We start from the raw sequence: 15,253 nt of genomic DNA on the forward strand, positions 1-15,253 counted from the left end.
GCTCCCATGTTCGGGGCATAGATATTTACAATTGTTAGATCTTCTTGTTGGATAGACCCTTTAAGTAGGATATAGTGTCCTTCCTCATCTCTTATTACAGTCTTTGTTTTAAAATCTAGTTTGTCTGATATAAGGATTGCCACCCCAGCTTTCTTTTGGTGTCCATTAGCATGGTAAATGATTTTCCACCCCCTCACTTTCAATCTGGGGGTGTCTTTGGGTGTAAAATGAGTCTCTTGCAGACAGCATATTGATGGGTCTTGTTTTTTAATCCAATCTGATAGCCTGTGTCTTTTGATTGGGGCATTGAGCCCATTTACATTCAGGGTAACTATTGAAAGGTATGAATTTAGTGCCATTGTATTACCTGTAAGGTGACTGTTAACTGTCTGTTGTCTGTGTTCGTTTCTGCTCTTTGCTGCTTTTAGGTTCTCTCTTTGCTTAGAGGACCCCTCTCAATATTTCTTGGAGGGCTGGTTTCGTGTTTGCAAATTCCTTTAGTTTTTGTTTGTTCTGGAAGCTTTTTATCTCTCCTTCTATTTTCAATGATAGCCTAGCTGGATATAGTATTCTTGGCTGCATATTTTTCTCATTTAGTGCTCTGAAGATATCTTGCCAGTCCTTTCTGGCCTGCCAGGTCTCTGTGGATAGGTCTGTTGCCAATCTAATGTTTCTACCATTGTAGGTTACATATCTCTTCTCCCGAGCTGCTTTCAGGATTTTCTGTTTGTCTCTGAGACTCGTAAGTTTTACTATTAGATGTTGGGGTGTTGACCTATTTTTATTGATTTTGAGAGGGGTTCTCTGTGCCTCCTGGATTTTAATGCCTGTTTCCTTCCTCACATTAGGGAAGTTCTCTGCTATAATTTGCTCCGATATACCTTCTGCCCCTCTCTCTCTCTCTTCTTCTTCTGGGATCCCAATTATTCTAATGTTGTTTCATCTTATCGTATCACTTATCTCTCGAATTCTGCCCTCGTGATCCTGTAGTTGTTTCTTTCTCTTTTTCTCAGCCTCTTTATTTTCCATCATTTGGTCTTCTATATCGCTGATTCTCTCTTCTGCCTCATTTATCCTAGCATTTAGTGCCCCCATTTTTGGTTGCACCTCATCAATAGCCTTTTTGATTTCGATTTGGTTAGATTTTAGTTCTTTTATTTCTCCAGAAAGGGTTTCTCTAATAACTTCCATGCTTTTTTCAAGCCCAGCTAGTATCTTTAAAGTCGTGTTTCTGAACTCTAGGTCCGACATCGTACTAATGTCCGTATTGAGTAGGTCCCTGGCTGACGGTACTACCTCTTGTTCTTTTTGCTGAGGTGATTTCTTTCGTCTTGTCATTTTGTCCAGAGGAGAATAGATGAATGAGAGAACAAAAGGCTAACAGGTTTACAACGTCCCCAGCAAATATACTGTATACAAATCAGAAAAGACCTGAAACCAGGGGAAAAGAAAGGGAAAGAAAGAAAAAAGAAAGAGAAAAAGAAAGAAAAAAAAAAAGAAAAAAGATAAAAACAAAAACAAAACAATTCAAAAAAGGCAGAATATGATCAAATATGATCAGGCTAGTGCATAGATCAGTGCCACACACTAGATTTTGGGCGTATTTTGGTCTGTTAGAAAAATGTGCCTCCTAAAATTTTAAAGGAAGAAAGACATATATGTACAAAATAAGGGTTGATACAATGAAGGGATGGAAGATGACTGTAAAGATGAAAATTATAAAAGATTTTATAAAAGGACTTGGTAAGATAAGTTGTTTGAAAAAAGAAAGAAGATTTAAGGAAAAAAAAAAAAGGAAAAAGGGAGAGAATGTGATCAGGCAGGAGACTAGGACAAAGCCATACACTAGTGATTTAGGGTATATTTTGATCTGTTAGAAGAAACTGTACCTCAAAATTTTAAAGAGAGAACAACTTATATATATATGCCAAAAACAAGGGTAACTACTATGAAGGGATAAAATATGACTCTAAAAATGAAAAAAAAAATAAAAAATGTTTTTTTTTTAAAAAAAAGGGATTTATAAGATGTTGGTTGAAAAAGGGAAAAAGAAAAATAAAAAAAGTCAACAAAAATTAACTGATGAAATAATGAATCATGGTAAAAAAAAAAAAAAAAAAAGCCATGAATCTATGTGCAGTATTCCCCTAGCGCTGGAGTTCTCCTATTCTCCTTGATCGATCAACTTGGTCTTGGCTTGCTGGCTGTTTGTGCTGATCTTCTGGGGGAGGGGCCTGTTGCTGTGGTTTCCAAATGTCTTTGCCAGAGGCGGAATTGCCCCGCCCTGGTCGGTCCCGGCTAAGGAAGCTGCTCCGGTTTGCTCTCAGTAGCTTTTGTTCCCTGCAAGCTCTCGGTACAGCTTTGGAGGACCAGGGCGAAAATGGCGGCCTCCCAGTCTCTGCCCGGAGGAGCCGAGAACTCGGGGCCCCACTCCTCAGTGCGCCCCCAGAGAAAAGCTGTCACTTCCGTGTCCCCGGTCTCCGGCCGCACTCCGTGCTCACTCGGCCTGTGACCGAGCGTTGCTATCTCTGGCACCCGACCCCGCTCGGAGTCTCCAAACCCAGCAGATCCCTGCAGTGCGTTCCCGCACCGCTCCTCCCCGGGAAGGAAGGGGAGTCTCCCCGGATCTGCTGCTTGTTGGGTCCCTGCTGGGGGAGCCGTGCCCCGACTGGGCCGCAGATCACAGTTTATGGCAACCCAGAGCTGAGAGCCCGTGACTCTGCTCCGTCTCTGCAGCCGGCTTCCCTGCTCTGATACCTGGGAGCTCTGGCGCACTCAGGCACCCCCAGTCTCTCTGTGACCCCAAGGGTCCTGAGACCACACTGTCCCGGGAGAATTCCACCCCCCACTTAGCCACTGCAGCGACGTCCCTCCGCCGAGCCAACTTCTAAAAGGTCCGATTTTGTGCTCCGCGGCTCTATCACTTGCCAGAAGCGGCCGGCGGAGGCCCCTCCCCCGCCGTCTATCCTCCCGAATATCGCCTTGGATTCACTTCTCCGCACGCCCTACCTTCCAGTAAGTGGTTGCTTCTCTGTTCAGAGAGTTGTTGCTACTCTCCTGTTCGATCTCCTGTTGAGTTCGTAGGTGTTCAGAATGGTTTGATCCCTATTCAGCCGAATTCCTGAGACCAGACAAAATCTAGGTCTCCTACTCCTCCGCCATCTTGCTCCGCCAGGCCTTTATTCATTTACCAAGTATACTGAACCCCTCCCATATACCAGCGTATCCTTTAGGAACTGAGGAAAAAGCAATGAACAAAGAGAGAAACTCCCTGCCCTCATGGAGTTTATGTCCCAGTGGGAGAGACAAGAAATGAATAAGATAAAGGAGCAAAGTAAATGGCTGGTTAGATAGCAGTAAGGACATAGGAACCCTTGAAACAGAGAGGGTGATGTAGTGAGATTCAGGGCCAGGGGCCAGCGTAACCCTTCCTGAATAGGCGGCTTTGGAGTACAGATCGGCAGGGTTGAGCGAGCGAGCGACAGGGACATTGGGTGGAAGAGCTTTCTGGGCAGTGAGAACAGTATCCGTAATAGCCTTAAAGTTGGGGTGTGCTGTGTGGTTGCCTAACAGCAAGGAGGCAAGTGGAGAGAGAGGACCAAGCAAAGTGGGGAGAGCAGGAGGAGTTCAGCTCAGAGAACTAATGGAGACCAGAACCTATGGGGCATTGTTGGATTTTACTCCGTATCATTTTAAGATCTGTATCTGTTATGGACTGGTCCTATTATGGACTGAATTGTGTTCCCGCCCCAGCGCCCAAATTCATGTCTTGAAGCCTTAACCCGGAATGTGACTATATGTGGAGGTACGGCCTTTAATGAGGTGATTAAGGTAAATGAACATAAGGGTGTGGCCCTAATTCAGTAGGACTCAGGGTCCTTATCAGAAGAGGAAGAGACACTAGGGATGCCGTGATAGAGAAAAGACCACCTATAAGCCAAGGAGACAGGCCTCAGAAAAACTAAACCTCTTGATATCTTGATCTGTAAGAAAATAAGCTGATGTTCTTTAAGGCACCCAGCCTGAGGTATTTTGTTAGGGAAGCCTTAAGCAGACTCATATACTATCTTAACACCCAGTTCACTTTGATGAAGGAACTTTCTGCTAAATAGTCAAATTGATCTTGAGCAAACTTTACAATATTAACTGACAGCAACACTTATTTTATGTCAGTCCAGAAGGAGCTAATTCATTCTATAAGGTACTGTATTTGACTTAAAAGAGATGAGTGTACAGATAAGTCACCCACAACAGAGCTAGCAAGCCAGTCCAGCCAGATATGTGGTTTCTTTTGCATTGGCAGTTTGGAAGTAGCTCTTATAATTCTTTTGTTTCTCTCTCTCTCTCTTTTTTTAAATAAAATATAGAAGAATTGGCCTTTAGCTGGAATGAATGAAGAGGTAAAATGCTGTACCTTCTCTTTCTATCCCTACCCCCCCCAACCATGTTCCCTCTTTAATCTCCTACCATCTTTCTTCTAACAAAACTGATTTCTTGGGGCGCCTGGGTGGCTCAGTCTGTTAAGCGGCTGCCTTTGGCTCAGGTCATGACCCCAGGGTCCTGGGATCAAGCCCCGCATCGGGCTCCCTGCTCAGCAGGAAGCCTGCTTCTCCCTCTCCCTCTGCCTACCTGTCGCTCCCCCTGCTTATGCTCTCTCTCTCACTATCTCTGTGTCAAATAAAAATAAATAAAAAATCTTTAAAAAAAAAACTGATTTCTTAACACCACAAAAAATGATGGGGGGGGGAGTGATTGGCCACTTTTGGAAGTTTATTATTTGCACCCTGGAAAGGCTGTGGAAAATCAAATATTTATCCTTCCTTTCTTATATAAACTTTGTTTTAGAATAGCAAAAAGCTGATGAGAGAAAGTTCTTCATAGAAGAATTTCAGCTCTTAATGTAGTGAGAATGACAGGAAACCATCCTTTGGGAACTCCCTCATGAAATAAGGGGTCTAAGTAATGATTATCAGTGGCCACTAAAACCATTGGGCAAAAGGTTGGGGGAATTTCCTATGGAAGGATCAGGCTGCCACTACCGGAACCCAGTGGATCAAACCCACAGAAAGAGGATCACTAGATACTGGGTGCCTCTGAACATACTCTGCAGGAAGAACAGCCCCACCTGTAGAAAATTCTTGCCAAAAATGTACTTTAAGAAGGTAGCTATGACTTCACCCCAGTGAAGGAATCAAGGGTTGCCAAATTTTTCAAGAGAAGCTAGAAATCAAGATGCTTTTGTACAACTCCTGCATTTAAAAATATTTTCTATTTTTAAAAGTTGGAAAAACTGTGTGTCTCAAACCAAATAAACCTGTCAGCTCTCCCTTCCTAAGGTCCAACATATCATTTTTCTATCCCTCTGTGCTGCTGTTCTACTTGCCTTCCAGTGCCAGGGCCTCTGGAATGTCTTCCTCAATTCTGTGATCCACATCCATTTTCTCACTCCTGACTTCCTATGACATTTATGGTTGGGTATCTGTGATATTGTGATTTATCATAAGAAATGTATATTTGATCTTCCTTCATGGTTCCTGACTCACAGCTTTCAAAACCCTTGGAATATCATAAACATTAAGAGCAGTGGGATCATATTTTGTTATAATATTTGGTCTTTTGTCCTCAGTTCCTAAAATCGAATTACATCCATAAAGGTGAAATGGGTGTCTCGTTACTCATGACATGCCACTTTCAACCAGACCTGAGCTTATGTTAATGAGGCAACTTTTGGAAAACCCCAAGGTAACCTAAGGATGGGTGTTGGTTGCCAGGGGAGCCAACCATGTGATTAAGAGTTGGAACTTTCAGCCAGATCCCCCAATGTCCAGGGAGAGGTGAAGGGCTGAAGGTTGAGCTCAGTCACTAATAGCCAGTAATTTAGTCAGTCATGCCTATGTAATAAAGCATCCAGAAAAACCCCGTAAGGTGGAGATGGTGAACACATGGAGATGCCGGGACAATGGCATGTTTGGGGAAGGCATGGAAGCTCTGAGCTGCTTCCCAGCTACCTTGCTCTATGCATCTCTTCCATCTGGCTGCTCCTGAATTATATACTTTTACAATAAACTAGTAATTTAGTAAGTAAACTGTTTTCTTGAGTTCTGTGACCCACTCTTCAAATTAGCAAACTTGAAGAGAGGTCGTGGGAACCTGCCATTTATTGTGGGTAGGTCCATCAATCTGGACTTGTGATTGGTGTCTGGATTGGGAAGGAGGAACAGTCTTGTGGTACTGAGCCCTTAACCTATAGGATCTGACACTATCTCCTGGTAAACAGTGTCAGCATTGAGTTCAGCTGTAGGACCCCTGATCAATATTGGCAGTATAGAATTAATTGCTTACTGGTGTTAGAAAACACTCTTTGGAGTATTCTACCCTTCTAGTACATGGTTATGTGCTTTTGTTAATAGTTTTCTAATCACTTTATATGGCTGTACTTGTCTTCCCTCAATGCCACATGTTCTTAGAAGGCATTTCGCCAGTATTCTACCATTTTGGTTTTCTCTGTAGCACCCAAATATGTCCACTGTTTTTGAGACTTAGAAGATTAGTTATATAGCAAACAGATATATACAAACCTTTAGCAGTTACTAAGTACTCAGCAATTGTTAATTATTTTATCTGTAGCAGCAAAATAGCACCATCAAAAATACTGACCTAAAAATGTCCATTTTCTTGAACCTTACCTTTTAGCATGCAGCTAATTTTTCTTTAAAATACCTCATTCTATTTTTGCAGACTATCAAACTTTTAAAATTGAATTCTCCAATTCTTGGATATCCAGTAATCTACAATAGAGATTTTGCCGTATGATGTTTTATTCTATGGCTATGTGTTTGTTTGAATAATAATAATCTTATATCAGTTAACATGTATTTTCATTGCATGCAATATCTCATGTAGTCCTTATCAACCTGATCATAAATGCTACTATTATGTTCATTTTAGAGATGGGGCCCTGAGAAGTCACATAGCCCGCAGAGGTTACACAGCTAGAAAGTGCACAGGCCTGTGTTGAACCATTACTGGTTAAGATAGCACCAGCTGCTCTAAGAAGGAAACCCCAAAATGTATAGTTGCCCAAACACAATAAGAAGTGTGTTTCTTATTCCCACAAAATTCAAATTGGGGATTGTGATTAGTAGCAGGCTCTCCTCCAAGTTGTGAACCAGAGTCTCAGGCTCCTTACAGCACGTGGGCCTCAAGGTCATCAGAGAAAGAGTATGGAGAATGATGCATAAGAGGATTTTCTGCCAAATATTTGCAAATGACATATCAGATAAAGGGCTAGTATCCAAAATCTATAAAGAACTTATCAAACTCAACACCCAAAGAACAAATAATCCAATCATGAAATGGGCAGAAGACATGAACAGACATTTCTCCAAAGAAGACATCCAAATGGCCAACAGACACATGAAAAAGTGCTCAACGTTGCTTGGCATCAGGGAAATCCAAATCAAAACCTCAATGAGATACCACCTCACACCCGTCAGAATGGCTAAAATGAACAAGTCAGGAAACGATAGATGTTGGCGGGGATGTGGAGAAAGGGGAACCCTCCTACACTGTTGGTGGGAATGCAAGCTGGTGCAACCCCTCTGGAAAACAGTATGGAGGTTCCTCAAACAGTTGAAAATAGAGCTACCATACGATCCAGCAATTGCACTACTGGGTATTTAGCACAAAGATACAAATGTAGGGATCCGAAGGGGTACGTACACCCCAATGTTTATAGCAGCAATGTCCACAATAGCCAAACTGTGGAAAGAGCCAAGATGTCCATCGACAGATGAATGGCTAAAGAAGATGTGGTATATATACACAATGGAATATTATGCAGCCATCAAAAGGAATGAGATTTTTGCCATTTGCAACGACGTGGATGGAACTGGAGGGTGTTATGCTGAGTGAAATAAGTCACGACGTGGATGGAACTGGAGGGTGTTATGCTGAGTGAAATAAGTCAATCAGAGAAAGACATGTATCATATGACCTCACCGATATGAGGAATTCTTAATCTCAGGAAACAAACTGAGGGTTGCTGGAGTGGTGGGGGGTGGGAGGGGTTGGGTGGCTGGGTGATAGACATTGGGGAGGATATGTGCTATGGTGAGCGCTGTGAATTGTACAAGACTGATGAATCACGGATCTGTACTTCTGAAACAAATAATGCAATATATGTTAAGAAAAGAAAAAGAAGAAGATAGGGGAAGAATGAAGGGGAGTGGGTCGGAGGGGGAGACGAACCATGAGAGACGATGGACTCTGAAAAACAAACTGAGGGTTCTAGAGGGGAGGGGGGGTGGGGGGATGGGTTAGCCTGGTGATGGGTATTAAAGAGGGCACATTCTGCTTGGAGCAGTGGGTGTTATGCACAAACAATGAATCATGGAACACTACATCAAAAACTAATGATGTAATTTCCAAGTGATTGTGTTGTTAGAACAGAGATGGAGCTTTAGATTTCTCAGATGCTAACAGCTCCATACCAGTGGAACCCACTGGCTTTACACTTACAATTCTCTGCTTTCTCACTAATTCCCTGACCAACACACAAAGATCCTTTGAGGTGATTAACATAACAATAAAAATTATTTAAAAAAAAGAAGATTTTCTGCCAGGCCTGTTAGTGGCACATAGCACTCTAGTCCACTGGCCTGATTCAGTCATGGAGCCACAGCTAACTGAAAGGAAGCTGGGAAATGTAGTCCCTCAATGTGTCCAGGAAGAAGAGGAAATGCCCCAGCACCCAAGATACTCTGATTCTGTAACCCATGCACATAGCCATCATGATAAACGGGCTCTGTAGATTTAACTTCAGAATTGGACATGATATGTTATATATTACATGTACTTTTTAAGCTTCTGGTGGATGAAAATACCTCCTATGTGTTTTGAAATACCGTTTCTTAAGTCTTTCTGTGTGTAATGTTTTCTCCATGTCATTTATTCTATTTGTAAATGCCTGTATTGCTTTGACAGTACTATCTTGCTTCAAGCTCTATTTTTAAAAAACAGAAAACCAAGCCCTCAGAATTATGAAACCAATGAATAAAATATTTCCAAGGCTTTTTTTGGACCATGTCTGTCCAGATTTTATTTTCCTGATCCCACCAAAAGAGGATAATAACTTGTTTAAGAGTCTCTTCCCTTGACTCTTGTGGTAGATCTCAACAATTCTCCTAAGAGTGGAAAGATGGATTAAAATATAACCACTAAATAAAGGCTTTGAGACTTTTAAAGTTAAATCGTGTGCTTCGAATTTTCCTAGAAACCACAAAAGAACAGTCACTAAGGTGGTCTTAAGAGATTTAAAGACATGAATATGAATGATAGAAAGTCTCAACTACTACTTAGATTGTGATTAAGACATCAAGGGATTATACAATTTCTATGATATTTTTTCTTTAACTTTCTCATTTTAAAATCTTAGACTAAATTTGTTATACAATATGTTTGATTTTGTAACAAGATATAGGCATAAGAATATTGGCTTTGAATTAGTTTAATTTATAATTTATAATAATTTAATTTATAAGTATAATTTATAAGTTTAATTTATAATTTATAATTTTTCAAGGAATGTTAACCTCAAAGGATCTTTGTATGTTGGTCAGGGAATTAGTGAGAAAGCAGAGAATTGTAAGTGTAAAGCCAGTGGGTTCCACTGGTATGGAGCTGTTAGCATCTGAGAAATCTAAAGCTCCATCTCTGTTCTAACAACACAATCACTTGGAAAATAGAAAAGTTTAGTTAGTCTAAAAAAAAAATCTATTTTAAAGAATCTGCTATGACAAACTAGTTTGACTTTTTAATCAAACTGGCTGGTCATACTAGTTAAAACACTTGAGATTCTTTATGCATTCATAAGTATAACCCGTTGAGGGTATATTGTAGTCACTTCACTCGGTAAGCATTTCCAGAGTGCCTTCTGGGTCAAGCACTTTGACAGGTGCAAGGAATACAGAGGCCTGTGTAAGACCAGCTCCTGCCTCCTATTGACTTTCACTTACAGAAGCTAAAAATTCAAAGCAGACCAAGAACCAAGACAGTTACATAACAGGACAAGAAATGCTCAGATGGGTGCCACAAGAGCTAGAAGAAGAGCTTCTAGATTGAGTTGAGGATCCAGTCAGGGAAGTCTTTACTTGAGAAAGACCCAGAAAAGGACATTGGAGACATGGAATCATGGTTAGACAGGTATATGAGTAGAGCATGCAACAAGAAGTGGAGGAGAACAACCCAAAATGAACTCATCTGCTGCTTTTTCATATACGATTTTTATGTGCTATTTATCATTAGTTCTTAATTTTCATAAAAGTACATTGGTATTTAAATGGTTTTAAGACACCTTGTTAAATTCTTAATGCTTGTAGGGTACCCGAGAGTCTACAGAGTCCTTAGACAATGTAAAATACTTTATTGCACTTTTCAATGCTGACATATAAGTTCATTGTAGAAAATGGTCTCTTTTCAGCCACAAGAGGAATTCCAACCCACTTCTCTAAAAGAGCATTTCAAGATGAATACTCATATAAAACATTCTCTTAAACAGCTCCCACTGTTCATAATGTGATTTGATGCTCCATTGAAATTTCCACAGAAAGCTTCAAATACATCCTGGCTCAAATGTTTTCAGACCAAGGGCAGTTATTTTCTGATGAGTCAGGAGATCATGTTGATGGATGAAGCTGGGGAAGTACTGTCATTGGGACAGATGGTTAACCATTTTATTGCTCTCAACACCAAGATCACGCCAATGTGTTCTGTAATTGCAAAATCCCTCTTGACTAGATGATTTGGTGAGGGGGTAATCCTGAGGAGTTAATCTTAACTAGTTTGTCTAGTTGAGCATTTCTGTCTTATGTAAACAGCAAAATTTATACAAACCTCACTGTTTTTGAAGCATTTTGTCCATGTACTGTTAACAGATACCTCAAGACCACTGTCATCTTTTCCAGTCCTTTTTCTTTTCCTTCCTAACTCTCCTTGATGCCTTGTAGCTTAGCATAGTTTATTTAGATGTTCTTCTATCATAAACCTGGTTGGGGGAGTGTCAGAGATAAGTTTGAATTGGCCATCTGAGAATTTGTAAATCTCAAGGGATTGCTATCAAGTCCCCTGGTCCATAGGGCAAGAATTTCTTCCTCCTAGCTCTGGTCTTTTCCTTGGTCAGCAGGAAATCAGTTGCTTTAAGACCAGCATCCCCCTGGTCAAGTTGCAGGCCATCTGCTTGGACATATGTTCACGCTTTGATCTTTAAACAATTAATTTATTCTCTAATGCCTGGATGACCAGGCCTGCCAGGAGGTCCCACTGGACTCTCCCTGGATCTCTGGGAAACATGAAGACAGATTTTCCTGTGAGCTTCTCTCTTAGGGGACAGATATTTTAACAGCCTGACTAGAGAATTCCAATCTATTTGTGAACAGAACCTGATGGTGTTGATGTTTCTTCTACGGGGGTCTGCACTGTAGATTCATTCCTAGCTAGCCTCTTTTCTTAATGCTATCATGTGGAGTATTATTCTCGACCAGGTAGGAAATTGTCATTTCTGCTTTATTCTTTCCTTTATTATTATTATGGTAGAATATACATAAAAAAATTTACCATTTTCACCATTTTTGAATGCACAGTTCAGTGGCATTTAGTACATTCATGTTGTTGTGTAACCATCACTACCATCCATCTCTAGAACTTTTTCATCTTCTCAAACTGAAAATTTATACCCAGTAAACAGTGACTGCCCATTCCCCCTCCCCCAACCCTTGGCAACCACCGTCCTATTTCCTGTCTCTATGAACTTGACTAATAGATATCTTATATAAGTGTAATCTTATAATATTTGTTCTCTTATATCTGGCTTATTTCACTTAGCATAATGTCTTCAAAGTTCATCCATGTTGTAGCATGTGTCAGAGTTTCCTTCCTTTTTAGGGCTGAATAACATTCCATTGCATGTATGTACTATATGTCACATTTTGTTTATGAACTCTTGGGTTGTTTCCACCTTTTGGCTGTAGGGTCCCTGCTTTCACTTGTTTGGGGGTATATAGCCATAAGTGGAATTGTTGGATCATATGGTAGTTTTATGTTTAATTCTTTGAGGAGTCCCCATACTGTTTTCCACTGGGGTTCTGCCTCATTCTTGATCCCTGTCATAGCTGCATGACTGTATACATGACTGGAACGGGTGAGATTAGGGATGAAATTGACCGAGGGACTTCTATTCTTTCAGGGATTTGTTTTGTTTTGTTTTGTTTAGAAGAACCTTAAAAAAAAATGATACCTAGGGGAAAAAATTCTCTTTCACCTCATGTTAAGGAATTCCTGGAAGAATAAAAGTAGGCCCATCAATATTGAACCCTGAGAATTGGGAGAATTGAGATTTTTGTGCCTGGTGTGGCAAAGACTGCTGGGTAGCAGAATTAAACAAAGCACCCTGTCCTAACTCAGGGTAGGTTAAATGAGGAATAAAGAAACAATAGAGCCACAAGCTTTCCTACTATGGGCTCCTCAGGTACAGTGTATCCATATGGTGAGATCCAAGTTTGGCCCTCAGATGTAATAGTGAGCCCAGATTCTGGGGCACGGTTCCCAGAAGCATGAGCCTAGTGAGTGAACTAACTGATACTTGTGTCCCAGGAGATACCACAGAGACTACCTCACCCAGCTCTCTAGCTGAGGCAATAGACCTCACCCTTGTAGTTTAGAGGTTGCTTCCTGCCTTGCACACAGAAAGACTCAGGGCCCAGAGAACAGTTCCTATTCTCTAGAACTTTCCAAATTGTTGACTTACGTTAGCTCCTCTAATAGGACTTGCACAGTGAGATTCAAGAATACTGTCTACCCTCCAACTACGAATCAGTTAGCTTAGCTGTCATTCCATCTAAAACATAGGCTTGTTTCATATTTGCTTGCATGAGAGGACATCATTCCCACTCTAGGCTTGGCCACTTCGCTAGCTTCGTCCAAACAGCTTCACCCGGGGCTCGAACTCACTTCTGTTCAGTCCTTAGGAAAAACTTGTTTAGAGTAGCAGAATTAGAGAGGATTACCTAAGGGATATGTGGTCCTTCTGTTCTTCTTAGAAGCTCCCGACATTTATCTATCCCTGGATTAAGCCAGGTCATCAAAAAAAGGAATTCCTGGCTGACATCATCCTGACCCCTTATGGAACAGCTTTTACAATCTTCCATCAGGGCAGCGTCCTTTGAGTAAAGTTTATCCTCGGCCCTACAAAACTCCTCTTGGTACAACTGATGTCTTCATACACCCACTGAACGTGGTACCTACTTTGTATGAAGCCCCGTAAGAGAGATAGTTCCCAGGCCTTGTACCAGGAACTGTTACTCCCTTCTGAGCAGTTGGTTTGTTGTGATCCTGGACACACATGAACCAACTCTCTGGTCATGGAATGAGGAAGCTGAGAGATGGGGCAGCAGGCTGCCTCTAGCATGGGTACAGAACTCAGGCGAGATTTTGTGTGTTAATCTCATGCCTGTCTTTACCTTACTTTGTAAGCTTCTGTTTTTCTTTCAGTCTCATTGCCTCACTTTGTAGGTTGTTGAATTATCTGAATTTTTGCAAGCTATTCAGATCCCTTAGGGAATAAAATGTAAACGTGAATCAGGTATTCTCAGTTGCTTTGGAAGACGAAATGTATATAAATTATTAGTTTTCAGAGAACTAAAATATGCTTGATAAAGTTGGCCTTAAAACAATTAATTACTCTTCTGAATTCATGACTAAATTATAAGTTCTCTGGTCTCAGGAGCCTTAGCTATAGTGTTCATTCTGTACTTGCCGTTGCCAGTGCTGTGCTTAGCACGTAGTAGATGCTCAGTAAACATCCCCTGCGAGATTTGACCAAACAGGATCTCTCTGCACTTAAAGGTTACCACCCTCAGGGTGTGTAGATCCTGAGAAGCAAAGAGAGGCTGTGGCATTCTGGTATTTCCTCCGCCCTTGTCGTTTATGGGAGGACACCGCTGGCACTTCTAACGCTCTCCTGTCTCCCTCTCTGCAGACTCACATTTCGAGACTCCCTCCTGGTGCGGTGGCGGGACAGTCCGTGGCAATCGAAGGCGGGGTTTGCCGCCTGGAGAGCCCAGTGAACTGACCCTTCAGGCTGAGCATGAAGCGTCCGAGAGGCATTTCAGAGCCTGAGCGTTTCGGGGATTTTAACTGAAGTTGGATGTTTTATCTTCGCCATTTTATAATTCCTCTTTGCAGCCTCGTGCACGGCTCGCGACACTAGTGCTGCTGCAGTTAGCGCTTAGTGACGTGCGGGTCTTCCGCTGGTGGGCAGGACTGAGTGCGCGTGTGTGCGCGCGCGTGCAGTGCGTGTGCCTGCTTCTCCCTCGATGAAATACAAGCTCCTTATTGTGTAACCTACGACCAGGAATGATTAAATCATCTTTACAAAATGTGTGCTTTACTGTTTACAAGTAAAACCTAAAGTTACAAAGGAAACATTTTTGATTTCATACAGAGGTACCAGCTGTCGTTGATGTGGTGTGTCTGAACTGAAGAGTAAATCTACTTGTTTAAATGATTTGACAGTGGTAGTGCTCCATTTAATAACAGTACTAAGTGATAAAGTGTTTTTATTTGTTAACCAGTTTAAGTGGATCCTGTGGTAACTTAAACTGTTATTCTCATCCCTCATATGGGGCATTTTTCTTTAACAAAGAATGGTTTCAGTGAAACAATCTAGCAGAGAATTAAGGTCAGAACCTTTTTAAATAATAGTCTTATTGATAAAGTTTGTACTTCTTTCCTCAAGCTTTTCTAAGCTTAAATACTGCATATCTTCGAGCTATATGTACTATATAATGAAAGAATATGTAAAGAGAACATACAGGAATGCACAGTCCTTAATTTGTGTATAATGGAATGTTATTTACAATGTAACACTGTAAATAAGAAAGCAAAATTTATGGGAAAATTCAATATTATCTTTGTTTCTTGTTTAAATATATTTTTAAGATAAAGGCACAAAAATAAAAGAAGCATATTACTGGGTATAGTGTGTGACTCCTCTTCTCAGACTAATAAATTATCTTTGGGATCCTAGATTGGAGAGCCGTTTTTTATTTTGTTTGTAAAAAGTTACTTCTTCCAGAAATCATACCTTTATCTTTTTTTGCTATGATTCTGATAGTTCAAAAGCAGTCTTTGTGCAGTTAGGCTGGACACTTAACAAGATGAAAGTTGAACTTCGTTCATGATTGAATGATCAGTATCA

The 15,253-nt window shown here is 41.0% G+C and overlaps 1 protein-coding gene across 3 annotated transcripts in view; it reads left to right on the forward strand.

The window, feature by feature from the left end:
- Window positions 1–14,432, forward strand: part of TASP1 (taspase 1) — a 293,567-nt gene extending 279,135 nt beyond the window's left edge. For all 3 annotated transcript variants that reach the window (XM_028112987.1, XM_028112988.2, XM_028112989.2), the window contains one exon: window positions 14,033–14,432. In XM_028112987.1, the coding sequence (XP_027968788.1) occupies window positions 14,033–14,125 (93 nt within the window). In that variant the 3' untranslated portion in view covers window positions 14,126–14,432. The remainder of the gene's footprint in view (window positions 1–14,032) is intronic.
- The last annotated feature ends 821 nt before the right edge of the window (window positions 14,433–15,253 follow it).

The sequence above is a fragment of the Eumetopias jubatus genome, unplaced genomic scaffold (genome assembly GCF_037043125.1).
Source record: "Eumetopias jubatus isolate StellerSeaLion01/CBP00866 unplaced genomic scaffold, mEumJub1_p1.0 scaffold_9, whole genome shotgun sequence".
NCBI lineage: Eukaryota > Metazoa > Chordata > Mammalia > Carnivora > Otariidae > Eumetopias > Eumetopias jubatus.